The sequence below is a fragment of the Littorina saxatilis genome, linkage group LG13 (genome assembly GCF_037325665.1).
Source record: "Littorina saxatilis isolate snail1 linkage group LG13, US_GU_Lsax_2.0, whole genome shotgun sequence".
Lineage (NCBI taxonomy): Eukaryota > Metazoa > Mollusca > Gastropoda > Littorinimorpha > Littorinidae > Littorina > Littorina saxatilis.
Window position 1 is genome coordinate 25,542,996 of NC_090257.1, and position 21,520 is coordinate 25,564,515.

At 43.1% G+C, this 21,520-nt stretch overlaps 1 protein-coding gene and 2 long non-coding RNA genes across 4 annotated transcripts in view; 2 read left to right on the forward strand and 1 right to left on the reverse strand.

The window, feature by feature from the left end:
* Positions 1 to 1,816: 1,816 nt before the first annotated feature.
* The window catches only part of LOC138945367 (coiled-coil domain-containing protein 18-like), a 50,701-nt gene continuing 30,997 nt past the window's right edge, over positions 1,817 to 21,520 (reverse strand). For both annotated transcript variants that reach the window (XM_070316791.1, XM_070316792.1), the window contains exons 3-9: positions 16,190 to 16,328; positions 15,573 to 15,685; positions 14,565 to 14,696; positions 12,732 to 12,875; positions 11,997 to 12,241; positions 9,212 to 9,518; positions 1,817 to 5,052 (exon numbers count right to left, since the gene is read on the reverse strand). In XM_070316791.1, the coding sequence (XP_070172892.1) occupies positions 4,426 to 5,052; positions 9,212 to 9,518; positions 11,997 to 12,241; positions 12,732 to 12,875; positions 14,565 to 14,696; positions 15,573 to 15,685; positions 16,190 to 16,328 (1,707 nt within the window). In that variant the 3' untranslated portion in view covers positions 1,817 to 4,425. The remainder of the gene's footprint in view (positions 5,053 to 9,211; positions 9,519 to 11,996; positions 12,242 to 12,731; positions 12,876 to 14,564; positions 14,697 to 15,572; positions 15,686 to 16,189; positions 16,329 to 21,520) is intronic.
* Positions 5,874 to 7,013, forward strand: LOC138945362 (uncharacterized). The gene is made up of 2 exons (XR_011448975.1): positions 5,874 to 6,303; positions 6,572 to 7,013. It is a non-coding gene; the product is annotated as an uncharacterized lncRNA (long non-coding RNA).
* LOC138945361 (uncharacterized) lies at positions 7,270 to 8,672 on the forward strand. The gene is made up of 2 exons (XR_011448974.1): positions 7,270 to 7,952; positions 8,231 to 8,672. It is a non-coding gene; the product is annotated as an uncharacterized lncRNA (long non-coding RNA).

The window sequence follows — 21,520 nt, forward strand, 5'->3', positions numbered from 1 at the left end:
TGAAGGCATACTTCACGCTCGAAGTTGGTTCCGATCTCAATAAATTATTTGTTGTCGTTACTTTATCTCACTTTTCGGTGTAGCTGAGTTTGCTGTTCAAATAAGTTTGTTTATTTTGTATGTTGTGTTCCATTTGTGTTGGTAAAATGTATATATATATATATATATATATATAAAACATCAGAAATTGTGAAAGAAACAATTGAAAGTCAGCAGAGACTTTCTTCCGAGATTTGTTAAAATCTCTTAGCAGAGAAAGAGAGAGAAATAAGTATCCCTTCACAGACAGCCTATTGGGAGCATCAGACCCTAGCTCCTCAAGGGGGACCGAGATTTACAGAGCAAAGTCCCTTTGTGGGGGACGTATCACAAGGTAATCTAGTCCTGAGGAGGACCATTGTTTTAGTACATACCTAGACCAGACACGTGTTTCGACACTATTGTGTCTCATCCCATCCCTCCACTTGGTCACATACCATTAATCAACACGCCGACTGCTTGCTGTGTTGTGATGGATTTTTTTGATGAATTAATTTATCAAAAAATTACAAGTGGCTTTCACCAAATTATTTTATAAAACAATTCCCACCGTCGATAGAAAGCACCCGGGATGTTCATTTTGGGTATGTGACCAAATGGAGGGATGGTCTTATCCCTTGTAAAAGCCTGACCAGATCTGAAACGACGAGCAGAACTATTTTACGGTACCTTTAATTGTTACCTCATACAAAGTATTGCTTGCGTGTGTTTGTGTGTGTTATTTGTGACCCTCCACCACGAAATGCGTCGCATGTCACCTCACGCGGTTCTGCGCTAGGCATAATATATAAGTTCGGGGGGTGTCTGGTAACAGTGTGAGGGTCACCATAGTCACAGGCTTATAACTCGAAAAGTGTTCACTCTTTTCTAAAACGGTTTTCACCACAGGATAGAGAATAAAAAAACTCTTTAAGAAAATGTAAAAAATATGAAAATCATGAAAAGGTGACATGCGACTCATTCCGTGGTGGAGGGTCACATTTAGCTGTATATTGTGTTAGCTTAAACGCCACGTGGGCCTTAAGCGGAATAAAACCTTGAAACCTTGCTTGTACAACGAATACTCCCTTAAGAACATTTTCATTTTTGTTGAGTCGATAAACACAACGTTCAGTCCGTGGCCCAAATGAACGAAACAACAAAGACACGTTCACACGTTTCATCAAAAGTTGTATTTCAACACACACAAAAATGTGTAACGTCACATTAAAACGACAAAATCAGATGCTTTTAAGAACATGGACGTAATCGTTTGCAGCCACGGGAATTTATATAAGAAACAAATATCACAGAAAAGCATGTTTGCCATAAGAGTTCATTTGTGTAGGTGGAGAATCATAATATGGTAATTCACCCCTGCTACCCCCCCCCCCCCCCACAAAAAAAAAAAAAAAACCACACACACAAAAACAACAAGAACAAGAACAAGAAGAACAACAACAAATACCACAACCACCACAGCAGCAGCAGCAACAACAACAACATCAAGAAGAAGAAGAAGAAGAAAGAAGAAAGAAGAAGAAGAACAACAACAACAGCAACAACAACAACAACAACATGTTAACAGCAACAGCAACAACAACAACAACAACAACAACACTGTTTCAACTGAAGAGTAAGTTATTGTTACCTACTACTTTCGCTCGCCTCACATCCTTCCCCCTTCCCTCCCCCCTTCCCTCCCCCTTCCCTCCCCCCCCCTTCCCCTTCCCCCTTCCCTCCCCCTTCCCTCCCCTTCCCCCCCTCCCTCCCCTTCCCCCTTCCCTCCCACCTTTCCCTGCCACACACAAAAACCAACGGTATTAATATTAAGACTCTCCGAAGTCAGAACAAAAACAAACACTCACAAACAAAAACCGCATAATACATGTACTGTCAAATAAGTGGGCTTTGTCAAAAACTGCATATTTTATTGGGAAAGTATAACCAACCTACCAAGATAAGGCATCAGTCTTATTAAAAAGAAAACAAGAATTGCTCACAGTTGCTGTACGACTTTTGTATTTGTGAGCAATCAAAATCAAAACATCTGCAATTTGAATATAACAAAAGTCGCGTGAAGCGATATAAAATCATTTTGTCAGTCGTTATCAAACTATAAAGATCAATAACCAAAAAAACCAGTCATCGCCGAGACTACCTTTAGAAAGTCTCGGCTAACCCGAAGACTGGGGCGGGTCACGCTCGCAAAACTTGACAAAAGGTAAAGACGTAAATTATTTGAACGTTTCATTCCCCAGGACAATTAAAATAATTCACAAAAAATTCAACCTACCGGTCTTCAAAGTGGACAAACAGGAGACAACAGACACAACTATATGATGGTGTGACTTATCTTAAAATGTGACTGGGGTAACTCTAAGATGAAACCAAGCTCTCAAGGCATGCCAAGATAAGTCACAGTATCATTTAGTTTTGCCTGTTGTGTCTTTTGGGTTTTTTTCACTTTAGAGGCGTTAGACCTGTGGAAGGTCTTGTGGGTGTTTGGTTTTGTTCTGAATTAAACGTTCCAATAATTTAACAGTACTTGGTTTTTTTTAAAAGTCTTGTTTGTTTGTTCGTTCATGGGCTGAAACTCCCACGGCTTTTACGTGTATGACCGTTTTTACCCCGCCATTTAGGCAGCCATACGCCGCTTTCGGAGGAGTTTTTAAAGTCTTAATTTGGTGCGTTAGCAGTCTATCCGTTTTGGTTACAAGATATTTGTTCAAAGCGGCAGCACTTCCGTTAAAAGCGTTCCATGTTCATGTTCATTACTTTATTGACCAATTATTCGCTGGGAAATTCGGGTCGCTTCCTCCAAGTGGAAAGCTAGCAGCAACAGAGTCGCGCTACCCTGGTGTGTGCGTGTGCAGGTGTGGTCAGCCACCTGAATTCACGAAGTTTTTATTTTTTATTTTTTTTATTCTCTTTTTGTGAATTTTTTTATTTTTTTTATTTTTACATGTATATATACTGTACATTACAGGACATCACCTAAACAAAGGGACATAACCATACAACAGAAGAACACTTGAACAATTACAACATACATGGGGTGGGAGGATGGGTGGGGGAGGGGGAGATGTTCAGGGCTTGGTGGTCGCAGTATCAAAAGGATTTAAGAAAGAAAAAACCTAAGGGTTACATCAAAACACGCATATATATACAGGCGCCAATCCTTGTAAAATGTATCTACTGTATTGTATTATTCACAAGAATTCACGAAGTTTAGTGTGAATCCGTTCTGGTCAAGTACATTTTAACAGAAACGACGTACCCGTTAACAGAAACACAAGTATCACAATAAATCATCAACGTAACACAAATTAAATACATTCAGTGAAAGTAGGAAAAGTTAGGGTAAACAGTATTACACACATTCAAAATGTATCCATATTGCAGATCGAATCCAACAATAGAGATATCATACGCGTTCGTTGATGGTTCCACATATTTCACGATTCGTATGATTAAAAAAACACCCATTGCGGTACCGGTAACAACGTAGTAGCTTCGATGATACGTCAATACATGAGAGTGTAATGCTTGTGTATTTTTTAACCTCCTTCAGACAAACGAAGCAGGCACATACAATTATTTGTCATCATTTTCACGACTTTTCATTCATAACGAGCTGTGTAACAAAAAACAATGTCGGACAGCAAGCCACAAAACATCTTATATTATCACACACAAGTTTGTTGATAGCTCCTTGGATCAGAAAGTGAAAGAAATCGCCAACACAAGATTAATGCTGATGGCAAATCCCAAAACGGGAAAGTAAATTTATTCAAGAAACCTTATCATCACAGTTTTCAATCACACAGAGGAGCGATTAAATAGCATATCACAGAGCTTTTCCTTTAAATGCATTCGTTGATCAAAGTCCTCGCAATCAGTCATTACACTCAGTCGTCTCAGAGACAAGTGACCAACAGTTTTATTCTTTCAACCGAAATGCTCCGCCAAAAATTGTGCCGTCATTTCGACAGAAATGCTCAAAGTATTTCACGCTTGGTAAAGGTATACCGCCGAGGAATGCCGAAAACTTCCGAAATTGTCGAAACTTTCGGCATTGTCCCGAACTAACCCAGTAGAAGTGACGTCACATACGGAAAGAAGAACGACCGTTTGAGATTGACTCAGCGTGACCGTGAACCTTACACGGGGCTAAATCAGGGCTAAATCAGGGCTCAATCAGGGCTCAATCAGGGCTCAATCAGGGCTAAATAGTTGAAATCTTCTTCTTTTTCTCGTTCATGTAGAGAATACAAAACTCAGTGCTCTCAGTGTAAAGTTTGATATTTCCCTCTGCGAGTCCTCATATCTCAGAAAAAAAGCCGATTCTCAGCTAGAAAACAAAAACAAAAAAACAAACTCAGTGCTCTCCTACCTAGTCCCTCGTTACTTGACCTTGACAGGCATCTTTCGCTTAGGGGTCGACGAAGGGTGCATGTGCTTGTTCCCCAGATGGTTAGACGCATCCAAGTTCATGGACATCCCCCCGCCGCGAGACGGAGGGTACTTGGTGTGCGCGTGCATGGCTTTCAGGTCACCCAGACCCGACCCCATCTGGGGCCTGGCGTTACCCGTGGCCGCCCTCTCCCCACCCGCTGCGGTGTCCTCCCTGTGGACTCGGAGCTGCATGGTGGTGAGTCCCGCCGGGTACATGGTCATGGGGCCATCGCTCTCCACAACGATGCCTCGGGGTACGCCGAACTGGGCGCGAGGACGTGCTATGCCGGGTCGGGGACTCGAACCTGTTTTGGACGACCTCAGAGGAGGGAGGGCGGTGCCTGTGCCGCGAGGTTTGGGGGAGGGCGCAGCGGGCGCTAACCCTACCCCGCCTCCCCCTCCCCCTCCTCCTCCTCCTGGGGTGGATCCGTCGAGGCTGTCGGCGCTGGCAGCTCCGTTGGTGAACTCGACGATGTTGACGTGGCGCTGGGTGGCGAGCTCTAACTCCTGAGTCTTGTCCTTCAGACTCTGCTCCATCACCGCCATCTTCTCCTTCAGCTTTCCGATGTCAGCCTCCTGTTGGTGAAATGACAGTTGTAAGTGTTGGTAAATAAAATGGCGAATGCAGTATAAAGACAAGTCGCGTAAAGCGAAATTACTACATTTAGTCAAGCTGTGGAACTCACAGAATGAAACTGAACGTAGTCCGCCGCTAGTGCAAAAGGCAGTGAAAGTGACGAGCCTGTTTGGCGCGGTAGCGGTTGCGCTGTGCTTCATAGCACGCTTTACTGTACCTCTCTTCGTTTTAACTTTCTGAGCGTGTTTTTAATCCAAACATATCATATCTATATGTTTTTGGAATCAGGAACCGACAAGAAATAAGATGAAATAGTTTTTAAAACGATTTCGGAAATTTAATTTTAATCATAATTTTTATATTTTTAATTTTCAGAGCTTGTTTTTAATCCAAATATAACATATTTATATGTTTTGGGAATCAGAACATAATGAAGAATAAAATAAAATACATTTTGAATCGTTTTATAAAAAAATAATTTTAATTACAATTTTCAGATTTTTAATGACCAAAGTCATCAATTAATTTGTAAGCCTCCATGCTGAAATGCAATACCAAAGTCCGGCCTTTGTCGAAAATTGCTTGGCCAAAATTTCAATCAATTTGATTGAAAATTGAGGGTGTGACAGTGCCGCCTCAACTTTTACAAAAAGCCGGATATGACGTCATAAAAGACATTTATCGAAAAAATGAAAAAAAACGTCCGGGGATATCATACCCAGGAACTCTCATGTAAAATTTCATAAAGATCGGTCCAGTAGTTTACTCTACCTACACACACACACACACACACACACACACACACACACACACACACACACACACACACACACGCACACACACTGTTACGAAGCGGTTTACTCGTATTTGTGGTAATGTGTATTGTTGTAAATAGAATAGACTATAGCGATGGTCAGACATTGGAAAGGGCTATAGGCTGCATACCGTCACGTTGACCGCAGTTGAACCTTTGTGTAACTGACAAGGTTTTTCACGTGCAAGTAATGCAGGCGACAGCTCACTGGCAATGTCATAGCAAGAACGACTTTGGAAAATCAGTCGCCGTCAAGGAGCCAAGCTCGACTCATGTTTTTCGTAACACGTTAGCAGACGGGCTCCTGTTTTAGGTATCTGACTGAAGAAGGATGAAGACTGACGAACTTTCCCTATCAGCTTACATGATATCTTCCATTTTCATATTCATGCCAGGCCGGCGACTGTACTAAATGTTGGCTTTACACTCTTTTGAGGTATGTTTGAAACCGGTTATATTTTCATGTCATGTTGTCGTATGTGAAGAGTGACTGTTTCTGTGTTTAACGTTATTGTGTAGGCCTAAGCTATTTTGTGCTACACTGCTTAAACATGTGAGGGTTTTACGTAACGTAGAAAACAGGAATTAACGTGTAAATAATTATATTGGCTCATGCAGCTTAATATGTTGGACGAGTGAGTATTTTTATTGTGCGAGTGAAAGAAACTAAAGACAAGTTGATTTATGGACTATAAACTTTACAGTGTTCCAACTGGGGGGTTTTCATCGCCGGAGGCTGAACTGAACCAGTCAACTGCGGCTTGGTGTACATGACCATGGCATGGAGAGCTGGCAGGGTTCTACAGTTAGCCGCCGAGACGAACTGGAAGGATCAAGGACTACGTCAAGCAATGGTTGCGGTGTCGTGAGGACTGGTGCATCCTTGTCAGTCGTCTGAAGGACTTACAGCCATACCAACATCTTGAGGGCCGAAAGATGGCAGTAGGGTAACGTACAGTAGAATACCTATTCGTCTTACCTGTTAAGCTGCTTTGTTTGAGCCAAAAGGTGTCTGCGTCTTGGACTGTAGAGTTTCTTGCGGTGTTGTCGGCCTAGGGTACTGGTCGAAGCCCGGAAATGATTTTGTGATGTAAAAAGCTTTGTAAACAATAATAATTAGTCTTGGCAGTGTCAAGATCCATTTAACACCAGGTTTTTGCGTGTGTGAGTGCGTGTGCGCTTGTGCCTTGAAAGCTACTGTAGCGGACAACTATTCAGATTACATTCAAGCCTGTAAACAAATACTAAATTTATAGAGTGGTGTAGAGGCATTTATGATTGTCTAGAAACCGGCCAATAAAGGACCATAACATCTGGCGCAATAAGGGCTATGCCAACTCCATAACAAATGGCGCCCAATAGTGTTTGTTTGTGTGACCCTTTAGCAGTATTGTTTTCTATCTCAAGGCACGTGCGCTTACACGGGTGTGAATGATTGTTTTGTTTGTCCTGTTTGTCCAGTAACATTCTCAGATTTGATTTGATTTTTGATTTGATGTGTTGACTGGCATATTCTTGCAAGGTCTTACTCGAGTTTCATTCATGATATTTTTTTAAACAGCTTCTGAACATGACCTGTATATAATTCTTTTGACTTTTTGGATAATCTCTGATCGAGATTCAGAAAATTTCATCGTTTTTTTGAACAATTCATTTTCTTTTGAGGAAAGGGGGTGATGTTACGAAGCGGTTTACTCGTATTTGTGGTAATGTGTATTGTTGTAAATAGAATAGACTATAGCGATGGTCAGACATTGGAAAGGGCTATAGGCTGCATACCGTCACGTTGACCGCAGTTGAACCTTTGTGTAACTGACAAGGTTTTTGCACGTGCAAGTAATGCAGGCGCCAGCTCACTGGCAATGTCATAGCAAGAACGACTTTGGAAAATCAGTCGCCGTCAAGGAGCCAAGCTCGACTCATGTTTTTCGTAACACGTTAGCAGACGGGCTCCTGTTTTAGGTATCTGACTGAAGAAGGATGAAGACTGACGAACTTTCCCTATCAGCTTACATGATATCTTCCATTTTCATATTCATGCCAGGCCGGCGACTGTACTAAATGTTGGCTTTACACTCTTTTGAGGTATGTTTGAAACCGGTTATATTTTCATGTCATGTTGTCGTATGTGAAGAGTGACTGTTTCTGTGTTTAACGTTATTGTGTAGGCCTAAGCTATTGTGCTACACTGCTTAAACATGTGAGGGTTTTACGTAACGTTTTCTAGACTTTAGAAAACAGGAATTAACGTGTAAATAATTATATTGGCTCATGCAGCTTAATATGTTGGACGAGTGAGTATTTTTATTGTGCGAGTGAAAGAAACTAAAGACAAGTTGATTTATGGACTATAAACTTTACAGTGTTCCAACTGGGGGGTTTTCATCGCCGGAGGCTGAACTGAACCAGTCAACTGCGGCTTGGTGTACATGACCATGGCATGGAGAGCTGGCAGGGTTCTACAGTTAGCCGCCGAGACGAACTGGAAGGATCAAGGACTACGTCAAGCAATGGTTGCGGTGTCGTGAGGACTGGTGCATCCTTGTCAGTCGTCTGAAGGACTTACAGCCATACCAACATCTTGAGGGCCGAAAGATGGCAGTAGGGTAACGTACAGTAGAATACCTATTCGTCTTACCTGTTAAGCTGCTTTGTTTGAGCCAAAAGGTGTCTGCGTCTTGGACTGTAGAGTTTCTTGCGGTGTTGTCGGCCTAGGGTACTGGTCGAAGCCCGGAAATGATTTTGTGATGTAAAAAGCTTTGTAAACAATAATAATTAGTCTTGGCAGTGTCAAGATCCATTTAACACCAGGTTTTTGCGTGTGTGAGTGCGTGTGCGCTTGTGCCTTGAAAGCTACTGTAGCGGACAACTATTCAGATTACATTCAAGCCTGTAAACAAATACTAAATTTATAGAGTGGTGTAGAGGCATTTATGATTGTCTAGAAACCGGCCAATAAAGGACCATAACATCTGGCGCAATAAGGGCTATACCACTCCATAACACACACACACACACACACACACACACACACACACACACACACACACACACACACACACTCACACATACACCCCGACCCTCGTCTCGATTTCCCCTCTATGTTAAAACATTTAGTCAAAACTTCATTAAATGTAAAAAACAATTAGACGAAAAATAATCACCAGCTAGATGGCTTACTTCCCTTTGTTCCTCACATCTTAATTAAACAGCGCTCTGTTTCATTCGATTAAGATTCTTAGGTTGAAGGGACGTTGAGAACCAACAAGCAACCTCCGTCCGCCCTACCTTGATGCCTATAGTTGTGTCCTTCTTTCACAACAAGCCACCCCAGTCCACCCTACCTTGATGCCTTTAGTGGTGTCCTTCTTTCGTAGCGTGCCCTTCAGGTCCTGCAGCTGCTTTCTCATGACGGACATGATGGCGTTCTGCCAGACCGTGCCCGCTGCGGCGATCTTCCGATCCTCCTGCTCCTTGGTCTTGGTGGCGTCTTCCAGGAGGTCACCGTACTTGGCCACCTGTCCCTTCAGCGCCTGGATCTGCTCGTCGTTCTTGGACAGGAACTCATTGTAGGCCTTCAGCAGGCTGGCCTGTTCCGAGTCGTCGTCGTGCTGATGGTTGTCAGCCAGCCCCAGGTGCTCCAGGATGTACCTGTCGGAGATGGGGGTAATACAGATTAAGAAGTTAAAAGTCTACTGCCTGATATTTTGGCTACCCTGTATTCAAGTTGTTCGAAATGTGCCTGGATATACCAATGGAAAGAAAAGGCCCACTCCCATCCCTCCACCTTTTGAACCCCCCCCCACCCCCACCCCCCACCCCAAAATCGTTACCACACGAATTATGGTAGAGGTCTTGACTGTCAATCAAGGGCAGTAACAGGGCTTGAGAAGACTTTTAGACTTTGAAAGAAAAGAGATGATAGACTTACGATCCTTTAATAAGGTTCTCATGAACCTCTTAACCTATTACGGACATTGATTGGTGATGGAATTAAACTTTGAAGAAAATAACCTTAACCCTAATTAAGGACATACCATCTGGGAAGAAACGAAAAGAACTTAACCCTTCAAACAACACTGACACACGCAAACGACCTATAGACACAGAGTAAAGCCTGATATTCATTGTGCACAGTCGATTCCTTGGGCACGAAGCTTTGGCATTACATTTTCGGTGAAAAGGCTTCGCAAAATGGTCGTGAAGCCTCAAATTAATTGTGCGAAGTTAAAGGCATATGTACGCGCTCCCGTGTTTACAAAGTGTAGTTTGCCCATAATCGATGTCAAACGCACCATAAGACCATATAATGACGATATGTCACCATGCGCGGACCATAATACATGCATTACAGCTTGTTCTAGCCTCTGAAAAAGTGAGGATGTCAACAAAGCCGCGGTGTTAGCTCCCTTGCATCAACGTTACATGTGTTGCCAAATCTATAAATAGGACGATCCAGATCAAAATGAAAATTAACATATCTCAACATTGAAGGGGTCCTAGACCACAATATTTTGCAGGGAACTTAATTTAGCATGTCTCCAGCTGTTGGTAAAGCAATTAGCGTGTATAGTCATCGAGTACATATGCCTTTAACTTTCAACTCAACTCAACTCAACTCAACTCAAATTTTATTGGCTTCAATTTTCACATAGAAGAATTTGTCTTGCGCTTGGGATTAAGACATAGGCAGAAAGTAAGAGTATAACATATAACAAGTCGCGTAAGGCGAAAATACAATATTTAGTCAAGTAGCTGTCGAACTCACAGAATGAAACGCAATGCCATTTTACTCGTAGCATCGTCAGGCCACCGCTCATGGCAAAGGCAGTGAAATTGACAAGAAGAGCGGGGTAGTAGTTGCGCTAAGAAGGATAGCACGCTTTTCTGTACCTCTCTTCGTTTTAACTTTCTGAGCGTGTTTTTATCCAAACATATCATATCTATATGTTTTTGGAATCAGGAACCGACAAGGAATAAGATGAAAGTGTTTTTAAATTGATTTGGACAATTTAATTTTGATAATAATTTTTATATATTTAATTTTCAGAGCTTGTTTTTAATCCGAATATAACATATTTATATGTTTTTGGAATCAGCAAATGATGGAGAATAAGATAAACGTAAATTTGGATCGTTTTATAAATTTTTATTTTTTTTTACAATTTTCAGATTTTTAATGACCAAAGTCATTAATTAATTTTTAAGCCACCAAGCTGAAATGCAATACCGAAGTCCGGGCTTCGTCGAAGATTACTTGACCAAAATTTCAACCAATTTGGTTGAAAAATGAGGGCGTGACAGTGCCGCCTCAACTTTCACGAAAAGCCGGATATGACGTCATCAAAGACATTTATCAAAAAAATGAAAAAAACGTTCGGGGATTTCATACCCAGGAACTCTCATGTCAAATTTCATAAAGATCGGTCCAGTAGTTTAGTCTGAATCGCTCTACACACACACACACACACACACACACACACACACACACACACACACACGCACATACACCACGACCCTCGTTTCGATTCCCCCTCGATGTTAAAATATTTAGTCAAAACTTGACTAAATATAAAAACAGCATTCATATCGCATTTCATGTATCACACACAGTAATCACTGCACGACGTTTGGCACTGAACTGTTTGGTAAAAAGACCGTCAACTTCGGTTTCAATTCAAGCCTCAACACAATTGGGCGAAGTTAACTTCGCAAAGCTTGCTGCATTACGTTTAGGCACTGCATTTTACATAAAAAGACTTCACGAAGTTAACTTCGCAAAGCTTGCTGCATTACGTTTAGGCACTGCATTTTCAATAAATAGACTTCGCGAAGTTAACTTCGCAAAGCTTGCTGCATTACGTTTAGGCACTGCATTTTCAATAAATAGACTTCGCGAAGTCAACTTCGGGCTCAATTCTGGAAAGCCTTTACACACACACACACACACACAAACACACACACACACACACACACTCACAAACACACACACTCACACACCACACACTCACACATAACCCCCCACCCCCGCCCCCCACACACACATAACCCACTCACCCCCCCATACACACACATAACCCACCCACTCACACACACAACCCCCCCCCCCCACACACACACACTACATACTTTCTCTCTTCAAGGAGGTCCTCGTATTTGAGCTGAACGACCAGCAGCTTCTTGAACTGAGAGATGAAGAGGTCGACGTCCTCGGGCAAGAAGAAGTAGGGGTTCTCCGCCTTCAACATGAGCTCCTTGTCCGTCTGGTGCGGGCTGAGGCTGACCACCGTGTTGAGCTTCTCATGCACCTCCTTCAGCGTTCCCTCCGCCATCTGCAGCCTGTTGTTGATCCTCATGGCGATGTTGTCGTTGGCCTGGGGTTGAACACATTTTAATATACGTTATTTGTATTTTGGACCAAGATATGACATTTGACACAGATCTGGACAGTCAGCGAGTTAAGCTGTCGAGGTGAACAAGGACCAACCCAACACGGCGGCAGGCTCCCACCCGGATTGTAACTTGCTCGTGCACCCCAGCCCTGGAAAACTAAGCTGGAATATTGACCAGATCAGGGCCGGACCAAGTTCGTTTGAGGGGGGGGGGGGGTTCCAACTGAAGGCAGGTGTCCAAAGTCCACATTTTTTTTTGCTCTGAGAGGTACATTGGATGGCCAGGGGGGGGGGGGGGGGGGGTTCCGGAACCCCAGGAACCCCCTCCCCCAGATCCGGCCCTGCAGATGCACTTGAGTCCGCTTGAATGGACACAAACTTACCACGCTGAAACGCATTGACTAATTAACTTGAATCCTAACCAGATGCACTTGACTTAGTATAAAATCCACTTGAATGGACACAAACTCACCACGCTGAAACGCATTTGCGTGTCGACCTTTTCTTTCAACTGGTGCTGCATTTTGATGGAGCCGTGTGTCAAGGCTTTCATTTCTGCCTTCATTGCCAGAGTTTCCTCCCTTGCCTCTTTCGCCCTTCGCTCGGCCTCTAGCACCTGGGGTGAAAGAGAGAAGAGAAAGTCTAGTTTAGAACACACAGACATTGGGGTGATGTTGAACTTTAGTGGATAGCTCGTAATTCAGAGGGATTTAAGCCTCCAAATTGGTAGAACCTGCACTTGTAATCATGACAAGTCATTTTAGATCCCTTTGAAGTCACGGAATGAACTCCGATGAACTGTACTGTTGCATTTCGTTTACATGCGTCAAAGAAGGAATTATCCGTATGGGCGGACAGGGGAGGCAACTCGATCGTGTAAATGATGTCCCTTGGTTGAAAACGTACGCCATTTTCAAGGCATTTTTGTCGATCAAACAACCAAATTAATTAATTATGCTTAAGTTTGAATCTCAATCCCTCAATTAATTTCACGACACATGTTCTTTGGCTTGATTACAGGGACTTGTATCAAAAATTAGTAAAGAATGCCACTGAATTCTGAGCTATGAATTTAACACACTAAAGTTCAAGTTTACCGACATTGGCACATAGACTAACGTAAGAGGTAAGATTAGATTTCATTTAGTCCTGTGAGGGTACCCTCATGGAAATTCGGGCTGTTTTATCTTTTTTCTGCATGTGTGTACCCATGTTTCCAAGCCCTGAGACTGTTGCTGTGATCGTGGGTTCTTTATCGTGCGCAAGCGATCACACGGGGATGTTTTGACACCGAGAAGAGTCTGCACGAACTTGACTCTGGGATATATATATCCCTCGTCGAACGTGGGGATCTTACCTGCGCCGATAGTGACAACTGGTGTTGAAGCCGACTGAGCTATTTTGCCGAGTTAAAGACAAAGAGACAATTTGATTTTGATTAAAAATGAAATAGGAGAGAAAGACTTTCTGTGTTCACTCGCGCAAGTTTAAAGGCATTTTTTTTATGTATATCTAGCCTCCATCTTTCCCTTACTTTCTCCAATAGACGATGTTCGGAAATAACTCTGTCAAGATTTTATGGGCTGTGAAAGAGTTGCTTTCCCTTGCTTTTTCGTGTTTTCCATAGAAACACCGAGTCAAGCAACACGTGACATTGCAGACCAATCACTTTTGTCGGGTTTGTATGGTTTGTGAAAGAGTGAATACCCTTGCTTTTTCATGGACAAATAGATTCACCCGTGCTCCTGTCCACGTGTTTCTAGACTCATCACTCGCTAGTGATTGGCCCCTTCAATGTAAAAGGTAAAAGCAAGGGTAAAAGCAAGGGAATTCACTCCTTCACAACCCATACAAATCCGACAGAGTTATTGGAATGGGCATCAGACCTGTGCGTGTTTAATCTGCATCTCTTGGCAACAATTAAGCGCCTTGCCCCCCAACCCATCCACTGACCATGCAACCTCCTCTATTTGGAATGCGCATCCAACCTGTGCGTGTTTCTTCTGCATCTCCTGCTCGTGTATGTGAGCCTGTTCTATCAGCTCCTGCTTGGCGACCAGTGCCTTGCCCCCCCTACCCCCCCCCCTACCCCCAACCAACCTGTGCGTGTTTCTTCTGCATCTTCCGCTCGTGCACGTGAGACTGTTTCTATCTGCTCCTGCTTGGCAACCAGCGCCTTTAGACTTACCCCTCGCTTGTGCTTGGCCCCTCAAATGTTTCTCCCCCGTAAAAGCAAGGGTATTCACTCTTTCACAATCCGCACAAACCCGACATAGTTATTCGTCTATTGGAATGGGCATCCAACCTGTGCGTGTTTCTTCTGCATCTCCTGCTCGTGCACGTGAGACTGTTCTATCTGCTCCTGCTTGGCAACCAGCGCCTTGTCCTTCTCCTTGGTGTCCCACTGCCACGTGCTGGCCAGGATGGCGCTCTGGATCTGGAGCACACAAAACGGAATATTGAGGGGTAGAACAGTTTGTTTTTGATGCCAAGGACGAAAGGTAAGGGTCGGTAGGTCCTTTTGAGAGAAAGAGACAGAGAGAGATGAAGTGGGCTTTTTATTGACCGGTGTAACACGAAATTTTTACTCCACGAAAAATTTACTCCGGAGTAAATATTTCATACGAAATTCTTACTCCGAGTACACTTTTCGTACGAGAAAAGAACTCCCCAAGGCACGAAAAAATGACTCCCTCCACGAAATTTTTACTCCCCATTTTTTTTACTTCCAGTAAAAATCTCGTACGCAAAAATGGGATGCGGGCGAAGGGATAATGCTAATAAGTGATCTCGCGCACACGAATGTCGCGCTACCCTCCTTCCACCACCAAGACTAACAGGGGACAAGGGAGTAAAACTTTTGTACACCTGGCATGGGAAGTTAAATTGCTTGTGTTGGAGTGAAGTAATTTATTGGGTTTTTATTCGTCAGGGGAGTAACATTTTTGTACGAAATGTTTACTCGGAACTCACCCGTCTTGGGGAGTAATTTTCTCGTGTAATGGGGGAGTGCTTTTTTCGTAAAGGGAGTAACGTTTTCGTACGAAATGTTTACTCCGGAGTAAAAATCTCGTGGGAGTAATTTTCTCGTGTTACACCGGAAATCGTGCGAGCTGCGTCCCATACAACTTGTAAAGTTCGCAAAATCCAGTTTTGCCATTTGTAATTGAAATAAGTCTTGAAGGGTAAAAACAAGTTCTAGGTTCGGGAGGAAAAAGAAAAAAAAAGAAAGAAAGAAAGAAAGACAGTAAGAAAGAAAGAAAGAAAGAAAGAATGAAAGAACGAAACATTCAACAAAAAGACATCTGCTTACCTTTTCAATCATATAATTTTCCATGTCCTTCTTCTCTTGCTCCTTCATATTCTTCGCCAGGAAAGGCAAACGTCGGAAGAGATCCTTCGTGTCCAGCGGCTGTTTGCTACGATCTGCAAAAGGCAACGAGACAATGATCCGGACAGAGTTTTGAAACCCGTCATGGGATTGTTCACACAAATTCATGACTTCGAATGCATACAGACAAAGGATTGACGTTTTGATTTGTGAGAATGAGACTCTCTCTAGCTGTTTCTGTCTCTGTCTCTGTCACTCTAACACCCTCTCTAGCTCTGTCTCTCTATGTCTCATTTTCTCTCTGTCTCTTTCTCCATGTCTCACTATCTCTCTGTCTCTTTCTCTCTGTCTCTTTCTCCCTTTCTCTCTCTCTCTCTCTCTCTCTCTCTCTCTCTCTCTCTCTCTCTCTCGCTGTCTGTCGCTCTCTGTCTGTCTGTCTCTTTCTGTCTCTCTCACACCCCCTCTCTCCCTCTCTCCCCCCTCTCTCTCTCTCTCTCTCTCTCTCTCTCTCTCTCTCTCTCCCCCCCCTCTCTCTCTCTCTCTCTCTCTCTCTCTCTCTCTCTCTCTCTCTCCTGTACACAGACTGACCGTTGACGTACCTTCTTCCCTGAGGAAATCAGCCAGCAGAGTGTGACCTGACACGTGCAAGGCATCAGCGAGCTTGTCGTAGACCTGAGTGGTCCGCAGGGGGAGCAAGTCCAACATGACTAGGATCTTACTTTCTGACCCATCAGTTTTCTGCAACACAGAAACATGTCATACGATCCTTTCATCGTAGATTTCAATATTCCAATGCGTTGGGAAAGGTTCGCAAAATTGTCATTTGCAGTTTTTGCAAATTTTCGGAATTACAATTTTTTTTCTCAAGAAATAGGAAAATTAAGGACGGTTTTGTAAAGTTGGGAAAATTGTTATTTGCAGTTTTGAAATTTTGGGGATTTGGGGAATTTTTTTATCACAAAAAATAGGAAAATAAATTATTCAGGAAGGTTTTGGAAGGTTTTGGAAAGTTTGGGAATTCAAAATATATGTTGAGCTTAGGGTTGCCAAGCTAGTCAAAAGGAAGAAGAAAACCAGCTGAAGAAACACAGTGAAGTAATTTGTTAGCTGACTGACGGTTAAGAAAGGAAGTGATAGAATAATTATGCTGATTAGTTTTGTTGTTGGTTGTGTTGACTCTGTTTATGCATTAGTATGTTTTGGATTTGTTGTCCTTTAACTGCACTATCAGTGTGAGTTCCCACTCTTCGCCAATAAAGTATCATTCTGTATTCTGTCAAGCTTACGCGAAATTGGCATAGACATGCGACGTCCTGGATGGTAGCATACAAAGCATTATCACGGTCTTATATTTCGTTCCTTTAGTAGTATGCGGGACTAATTAATATGTCCTGGAATATGCAAAACAGAAAACCAGTGACAACAATTATTATAATACAAGAATAAAAACTCAATTCTCTGTTGCTGTTGATGGAAAAGGGAGACACACACACATGAAGAAAAAAAACCCACCAACACCACCACCACCAACAAACACTCTCTCTCTCTCTCACACACACACACACACACACACACACACACACACACACACACACACACACACACACACACACACACACACACACACACACACCACACACACACACACACACACACACACACACACACACACACACACACACACACACACACACATACACAATCAAGAGTGAGGACCATGGTCATTCTTCCCTAATTTTGATATCCTGTCTGTCTGTCTGTCTTTCTGTCTGTCTATCTGTCTGTCTGTCTGTCTCTCTCTCTATTTCGCTCGCTCTCTCTCGCTCTCCCTCTCTCTCTCTCTGTCTCTCTGTCTCTCTCTCTCTCTGTCTCTGTCTCTCTCAATTATCTCCCTCTTTTGTTCTGTCTGTCTGTCTGTCTGTCTCTGTTTTTGTCTCAGTTTCTGTCTGTCTGTCTGTCCGTCTGTCTCTCTCCCCCCTCTCCCCCCCCCCACCGCTCTCTCAGTCACAGCCGTCCTCGCAAAACCCATTGGCCACTCCTCCCCCTCCTCCCCCTCCTGTTCAAACATCCCAGGTGTCAAGACAAATAATTAATCCCCCGCTGGCCACATACCTATAGCACCTGCAGTTCTTTGTGCTAATCCTCGGCACTAAAAACATGAAAGCCTCTTCACGGTGTAATTACGCCTTCCTTTGTTAGTTAAAGGGGCAATATCCATGTAGAACAAAATAATGGCCACCTAGCTGAAACGATACCTTTCCCTTTTTGTGTCTGATGCCTGTTTCTGACAAGATTTAAAGCAAACTGATACAACATAACTAATTCAGGTTTAACCAAATTGTTCACTCAAGCATGGACATTTATGTGGGGAAAATATCGTGTGGCCCAAATGGAAGCAGTTATTTTGGCGGTCAGTGTAGCTTTAACCAGAGGTATTGGTCAAGCCGTTCCCCCTTTTAGCAATTATTTAATTGTTCGGAACTTATAATGCTACAACTTGATGAAGGAAACGTCTCACCGTATTCGTGTTTCTGAATATATCCATGCATAACCCGGAACAGTGAAAAGTAGGTATGCTCAGAACCCGTTTGAATATAATCAGACCGTAAGGGAGAAGGTCAGAGGGACTGTAATAACAAGAAATTCCTACGAGGTAGGAAAAACACCCCCGTCAAAGGGAAATAACCTTCTCAGTTGGTGGCAGTGACTGAGTGAGAATGGTTATTTCCCTTTGACCATTAAGATGTTCCTCTATATGTCCTTGTATAATTTTAATCCACCAATAACTCCTTAACCGTGTGTTTGACTGGTCCCAATTTTTGTAAGGACCGTCTCAGGAATGTATAGAACCTGTTCACCAAGTTTGGTGACGATCGGTCCGTTCATTCTTGAGATCTATATGCGAACACAAACAAACAAACAAACAAACAAACACATCGAGCGAAACCTAAACACACCCCTATACCGGGGGTGTAATAAAGATAGTGGAGAGGACAGTGAACAATAAGGAACACAAGTGCTTCTCAGCAAAGACGAAATAGATCCCGATCATAAGAAAAGAAAGTAGAAACGGTACGACACACACGGGATATCACTGACAGGGGCGGATCAGTTCATTGTATGGGGGGGGGGGGGGTTCCAAAAGTATATTGTGTAGATAAGGGTGCGAAGGCGCGAAGCGCCTAGCTTGCTAGGGGGGTCCGGGGGCATGTCCCCCCGGAAAATTTTGAAAAAAAGGATGCAAAATGGTGCAGTCTGGTGCATTCTGAGGATGATCATTACCAGTTCCAGGCAGCAGATTTTGTCACTGATTAATACCCCAAAAATTGAAACTCAATGTAAAATAAAGAAATGCACCATAAATATTTTTTTATTTTTTGGCTGGGGGGGGGGCGGGGTCCGGAAACCCCAGAAACCCCCTCGTTCGCCCCTGACTGAAGCCTTACTTCTTCTTGTCGTTCGCTGTTAAACCCGCTTCCAACTACAGCCGAACCAAGCCGAACTAGGTCGGCGAACGTTACACCGTGCCTGGTTCGGTGTACTAACTAGCGGCGAAATGTATCAGTGATACCGGTCATATGATCAAGAAATATCACGTGAGAAGACTCGTGATCAGTTGACAGCGTAAAAGCCGTCAGTATTGTCACTCTTCAAGGATGAAGATACAGAAATATTCAACCAATAAAAAGTCAGTTCGCCGATGACGCGCCGAATGTTTGCAGGATTGTATCGGCGAACTGCGAAGGTTACAGCTGCAACCAAAAAATAGGGGAATCCCCTGATTTGATGACGTCGCCGAACGTTCGCCGAACTAGTAGCGGGCTTTAGATCGTCAGTCCGGACTGCAGGGCGAGAACTGAAGCCTTACACAAAGTCCATTGTCGTCGTCGTATTATTTTGCAAAAGGTCAACAGATAAGAGACAAAGTCATTGCATTGATTTCCGTCTTAGGCCAAAAAAAAAAATAGGTCTGTTTACGGTAACATAGGCCAAAAAAATAGGGTCGGTAGGTCGGGATTTTTTTTTTTTTTTTTCTCCAAAAAACCATATTTTTACGTTATTTTGCAAAAAAAACCAAGATTTTTTTTTTTTTTTTTTCTTTTTTCCCCCAAATGCCAAAAAAAAGTCTAGGGTCGCGCGAAAAAAATAGGGTCGGTCGGGTTACCGTAAACAGACCTATTTTTTTTTTGGCCTTAACTGTTTTTGTGTGAGAACCCGCAACCTTACCCTGAGCTGTTTCTTTTGCACGCACGGAACATAGAAATACGGGAATGGTAGAACTTATAACTACGTTATTGTGTAAATACTCATGTCCATTGTAGATGAAGGAATGTATCTTTGGTCGCTATTATTACCGTGTTTCCGCTTTTTATGCTGATCTAGGGGAAAGGTCACAGGCAGTGTGGTTCCAAGCCTACTCAGAAGACAAAATAAATATAATTATATGTATCGGTCCAAATGTTCTGGCTTTGTCCGCTTAGAAGGAAAATTGAGGGTCAGAAGATCTCTTACGTGTCAAAACGTATTGGACGATCGATCGGTTAGATGTCCGACAAATACGTCAGATCAAAAGAAGTATGCGTCAATGACCGAACACCGACGCCTGTGAACAAGATGTTTGTTGTTTGTTGTTTCTTCTTCTTCTTCTTCTCACTGGCTCGTGGTTGTTTGCGTGGATTTTTCACGGTGAAGAAAATGTACCTTTAATGTTCAATCACTTGTCAGGGCTGTCACGTAACATGACGTCTGATCACCTTCGATCTGACCCGTGACTTGTAAAAGCAAATCGATCACTCTGTCCCCCCTCACGCGACGGGATCGATGCCACAGATCGATACAAATCAAAACTGTGCAGTCGAGCGAGACCGCATGCATGCGGCTTATGAGATACACTTGATAATGTCAGGATATTGACGAATTGTGATTTGTTTCTTTGTACTGGGCTTGGAGAGGCAGAGAGAAATAAGACGCGGGGAAAAAAGGGGGTGGGATGGGGGGTAGGTTAGGGGTGGGAGGAGGGGGGGGGGAAGGTGGTAGGAGTCAAGCGCAAGAAACCTCCCGCATGTAGAAAATTCCAATCTAATCTCAAAAGCATCGCATCCGATCTCTCCCCCATCATTACTGGACACATTTGAATAATTATGCAATACTATTGATGGTCCGCGCTTTGTTTATTTGTCGGCTGGCGAAAAATGTGAGGCCAAAATCCTAAGCAAGTTTCTTTTAATACTTTATTATTATTTTATCATCACATTGGGTTTCTATATATAGTTGGCTAAGAAAATGAGAATAAAATAACTATTGATAACGTGTGCTATTTTTCATTTTAGGACGGTGGAAAGCATAGTCGAAAATCCGATGCGTTTGTTTTCTTTATTTTATTCTGAATTCACTTATTAAGATTTAGATTTTTCAAATAAGGAAGATTGCTTTTGATTGATCCTTCATCAACAGCTCCCCCCCCCCCCCCCCGCACCCAATACAAAAAAAGAAGAAGAAAAAAAAGAAAGAAAAAAAGCCTTACATCGCAAATCGAAGTTTGCCGTTCGGTTTGTAGTTTGGTTTGGAATAATGCAAAAACACACCAGGAAAAACATCTCTAATTGAGGGACCAACAGTAGCGCTCTAGGCTAAACCGGCACGGTTGGCCTAGTGGTAAGGCGTGATCGGGAGGTCGTGGGTTCGAACCCCGGCCGGGTCATACCTAAGACTTTAAAATTGGCAATCTAGTGGCTGCTCCGCCTGGCGTCTGGCATTATGGGGTTAGTGCTAGGACTGGTTGGTCCGGTGTCAGAACAATGTGACTGGGTGAGACATGAAGCCTGTACGTGCTGCGACTTCTGTCTTGTGTGCGGCGCACGTTATATGTAAAAGCAGCACCGCCCTGATATGGCCCTTCGTGGTCGGCTGGGCGTTAAGCAAACAAACAA